Consider the following 4,640-nt stretch of genomic DNA (forward strand, 5'->3'; position numbering starts at 1 on the left):
ATCCCTTTGTCCAATTCGATCAAGTTAAGCTATAAACGCCCCAAAAGCTTCTGAAGTTGGTAGCTGTTAACAATCAATTTCGACAAGCTTTGGGCCATTTTGGCAATTACTCATCAATGGTTCTCTACTTTGATGTCTGCTTGATGTTACAATTAGGTGCCTTTGAACGTAATCTTTTTGTGTAATGCTGAAAGAAAGTGGGGGATGGGAGGGTGACCATATTAAGATTGAATTTGTTTTGTACCCAATATACTAGAATTGTTAGGTTTATGAATTAAAATATTTCAACAATGTACAAAATATTTATCCTTATAAATTATAATATATTTTATATCCTTACCTTTTTTGTAATTTTGTATGTTTTACCAAGTTTAAAAGTATTATATGTAAAAGTAAAAATAATTTTTAAATCAAAATTTAATTCAATTAATTTATATTAATTATTTTTAAGAGATAATATTTAACAAAGTTAAAGTTTAAATTCCTTTCTTATTTTAAGATTACGATTACTTTATACTTGAAAAAAGTAAGAATAATTCTTGAAATGAAATGTTGTTTCCATGATTACATGTTGGATAATGTTTATGATGTTAAATCCAGACATTAATAAACAAGATTGGCTTTTTTAATCAGATACATGTTTGATTCATCAACTTGATTGACAAATACAAATTGCAGCTACCAATATTACCCAACAATGAGCACTTATAATAAATAATAAAAGCTTTATGATCAAATATGGTGGACAATTTTATAAAAAAATTTCAAGATATAACCATTACCCATGTTTTATTTGTAGGACAGTTAAAGTTTCTATCAGAATATTTCAGTCAAAGTCATGGCTCTTTTCTTAGGTGCTCACTTATCATCGATTCAATGAAACAGCTACCTACTACTTCTTCAAAATGATCCAAAGAAGGTCAGCCATTGCTCAAGGTAAAAGGTTCCTTTGGGGGAGTTTTTGACCTGAAAATTCTTCTAAAAATTCCCAGCTGTAAGTCACTGAGTGGAACTAAACTTGTCATAAAGCAAAGATGCCCTCCTATTAGAATTTAGAACTGTAGTTTTTCATTGATTTATTCTGCTTCAATTTTTTTTTTCAATGACCCACAAATCGCCTTTCACTCCTCATGATTCTTATGAATCCTTGGTGCAAAATCCCGTGAAGACTCGGAACAATCAGAGAAAACGAGCTGTGCTTTGCCATTCATCTGCCTTCTTTGGTCGGTAACTCATCACTCACTTCATCCTTTTTTCCTGGCGTTTATTGCATGTATAACCTATTGACCATGGCACACCATTTTTCTTTTTCTTTCAGCAAAAATAAATATTTTTTTTCCTTCCAATCTTTTTTGAAAGTATCTTCAAATATAGTAACGACAAATATATTTAATTATTATTGATCTAAATGATAAGTAATTATTAGTAAAAATAAATTATTATCGATCTAAGATAATAAAATTTGATTTAAATGCGTGATAAAAAATTTTTCTCTGTCAAAATTTATATTTTATGATCTAATTTTTTCTTTGTTTTCATTTATTTAAAATGAATGGATGAATAATTTATGTTGCAACCAACTATAATGCTACAACATTATTGTGATATATGTTTTGTCTTTTTAAGAAAAAGGAGGATTGGGTTTGTTATAAAAACAAACGTCACAATCCTAGAACCTGCTTACAGGGCCCATGGTTCCAAACAAAAACCACCTAAACAAAGAGAGAAAAAAAAAAAAAAAAAGAAAAGACGAGGAATTGGAAAAAGAAAAAAAAAAACATATCATAATATCATTCCGACCACTATCCTATCGTATCAATTTCAATTTTCAATCTTTCATTCCAAAAAGCAAAGAAAGCCAAACCCAAAGCAGCAGCTAAAAGCCAAATCTCACATCGTCCATCCCAATCTAATAAAAAAGTAAACCCCAAATGAAAAAGAATCCATCCACAACACCAAAGTTCATCCACAAAAAAAAGTTCCCAATTATGACTAATCATGTCATATTAGATATATAATAATAATTTTTTTTAGGGAGAGAGCTGCATAAATTTTAGGCCAATTTGCCCATGTGGTCCTATGTTCTCCACCACCCTTAATTAGAAAGATACTAAGAACCCAATTACTCTAAACTATGAAAATTAAAGGATAGGGTAAGGTTAATAGGGTGCCCTATTCGAAGCATATAATCAAAGTTATAATTTACAATGGAAAAAAAGAATATTAATAATGCCAAAAGTCAATTGGGGAATTTTTTTTTTTTTTTATAAATTGAAAGGGATTTTGATCTTCAAAGGGATATTCTGATTACACATGATTTCTCCTCCGTAAAGAACCGTTTCAAACTTTGGAATAAGATAAAAAAAAAAAAAAAAGAAGAAATTCCCTAAAAAGATATCCAACCCCACTTCTAAAACTTAAGGCTTTGTTTGGGTAGAACAGGATCTTAAAAGCAACATCCATTTACAAAAAACAAAAAGGAGAGGATATTCGTATTGTTTCTTACACCAAAGCCCCATATCTTCTCATTCTCTCTTTTCTCTACCAAAATCCTTATAAAAAAAAAAAAAAAACTTATTACTATTGAGATTTTTGTTTTGGTGATAAGAGCTTAGAATTCTCTGGGATCTACAAAAATGGAAAGTCCAGGGGGTGATTTAGTCCAGTCACCGACAGACCCGTCACTGTAGTCTTCCCCAAGCCGCTTGATGCACCATAAATCTTCATCACACGATAACCTCTTCCAGTGTGGGACCCCAACTTTCAACGGCTCAAGATTCGCCACCTCAGTCGCCACCACACTGCACCCTCCTTCTTTAGCCAAGTTATGCGCGTGTGCACACAACGCATTAATCAACTTCGCCGCGCGTGGCCCTTCCCCTCCCAACCCGTACAAAAAGTGCAAACCGAACGGCCTAAACACTTCCGGAATCGACGGTAACCTCAAAAACGGCAACAGCTTGTCCACAATCCTTGTCGTTTTAGCCAACGTCCTCTTCATCCTCGACGCCCCGCGAACTTCCAACCTAAACACGTCCTTGCAATTCCAAACACTCAAAACCGCCCACGACTCTGGCGGGTCGTCTAAAAACTTATCCGACCCAGGCCATGACTCCCGCGTATAAAAACATCCACGTGGCACAGCCAAAAAAGTTCCCAGGTTAAGCCTATTATTAAGCACCGAGTCAATGTCACGAGGGAAGAACTCGGTGGTGGAGAAACGGCGGCGGTAAAGGGACTCAGCATCGGAAGGGGGAAGCTTGATCAGGGTGACTCGGTTGGAAACAGGGAGTCGGTGAGCAAACACGGGGTTAACCAAAATGGAAGGAGTACGGAACTTGGAGTAACCGCATTTATCCGTAAAGAGATTAACAGAAGCTTGGTTGTCCTTTTCCGTTGCTAAGTACGAATATTCAGCGCCGTTTTGAATAAACCACTCTTCCATTCTAAGCACCAGCTTTAACCCTATTCCCATTCTCCTAGAAAGAAAAAAACAGAGCAAAACCCAAAATTAAGATCATTGATTACTATTGTTTTAACGTACTAAAAACCATTTGTTGCGCCATTTATGGTAAGAGATTAAGGCAAAATACCGGTGCGAAGGGGAGACCCGAAGGCCTAAAATGTAAGCGAGTTTGGTGTAAATTGGAATAGGTTTGTTAGGATCATTGCTTTTGCTATTCCGAGAGAGTTTCTTTCCACAGGTAACGGTTTTTATGCAACCTCGAATCATTCCAACTATCTCTTTGGTTGAGGCTAATTCAGCCACCTGCTTGATTACAAAGGAAAAATAAAATGAATGATAAAGGGTCGGTATGTAGGAAAAAAACAAAAAGAGCGAGATTTTAGTAATGGAGAAAAAAGAAAAAAGACAAATAGAAAAAAAATGTTAGTACCAGCATGAGGAAAGCAGGGGAGTGGCGGACCCGGCAAATAGGGTCACCTAAGAGGTCGGTAAAGAGAGAGAGTTTGCCGCTGGGACCAACCTCGCATCTTTTTTCCACTTCTTCTACACTTGTTAAATCTTTGCAAGGATCAAATTCTCTTACCACTATAACACACTCATCGTCTCCCATAATTTTTATGTTCACTTCTTTTCAGTATGGCAGAGTAATGACACCAGAGAAAGGAGATTTAGATACAGTGAAAGCGAGGGTTTTTGAGTGAAGATAATTGGTAACGAATGGAAGGTTTATATAGGTGAAAAAGCAGCTTTTTTAAGGGTAGAAAATAGGCTGAATAACGTTTGAATCAAGCAAGCAATAAGAGAGAAAGAAGAGGCGACAGCAGCGAAGGCTAAAAGCTTAGGACTTCGAAATCAGAGATAAAAGTAAAACCATATATAAATATTTAGAGAACAGTACGGTCTCCCAAGCTTTAGTTTCTTTGGTTTTTTTTTTTTTGTCAAAGAGAAAAAACTAGTAAGTTCATTGCCAGAGAAACAATTGGTTTGAAGCTGTTTTTAAATACTCATTTTTTGGGGTTTTTTTAAAGGAAAAGGCTTTTACTCTCTGTCTATCTCTAGAAGCCCCAAACCCTTACTTTTCTCTTCTGGCTTTTTGTTTAATTCAGTGATTTTAAAAGTCTCTATCTCCTCTTCTCTTTCTGTCTGTCTATATATCTTTCTTTTTCTCTCTCTT

General features: G+C 35.1%; 1 protein-coding gene across 2 annotated transcripts; it reads right to left on the minus strand.

The window, feature by feature from the left end:
• Positions 1 to 1,930: 1,930 nt before the first annotated feature.
• Positions 1,931 to 4,394, minus strand: HLS1 (Acyl-CoA N-acyltransferases (NAT) superfamily protein). 2 transcript variants are annotated; one of them, XM_089753615.1, is made up of 3 exons: positions 3,892 to 4,394; positions 3,594 to 3,854; positions 1,931 to 3,479 (listed from the first exon to the last, which is right to left on the minus strand). In XM_089753615.1, exons 1-3 carry the CDS (start codon positions 4,074 to 4,076, stop codon positions 2,612 to 2,614), a joined length of 1,314 nt encoding a protein of 437 aa, XP_089609741.1. In that variant the 5' UTR covers positions 4,077 to 4,394; the 3' UTR covers positions 1,931 to 2,611. The 2 variants fall into 2 exon arrangements, with proteins under 2 accessions (XP_089609741.1, XP_022773931.1); XM_022918196.2 differs by having other exon boundaries at positions 3,594 to 3,769; positions 3,897 to 4,393.
• Between the last annotated feature and the right edge of the window lie 246 nt (positions 4,395 to 4,640).

The sequence above is a fragment of the Durio zibethinus genome, chromosome 24, assembly GCF_047325235.1.
Source record: "Durio zibethinus cultivar Kanyao isolate XHJ-2024 chromosome 24, ASM4732523v1, whole genome shotgun sequence".
NCBI classification, from domain to species: domain Eukaryota; kingdom Viridiplantae; phylum Streptophyta; class Magnoliopsida; order Malvales; family Malvaceae; genus Durio; species Durio zibethinus.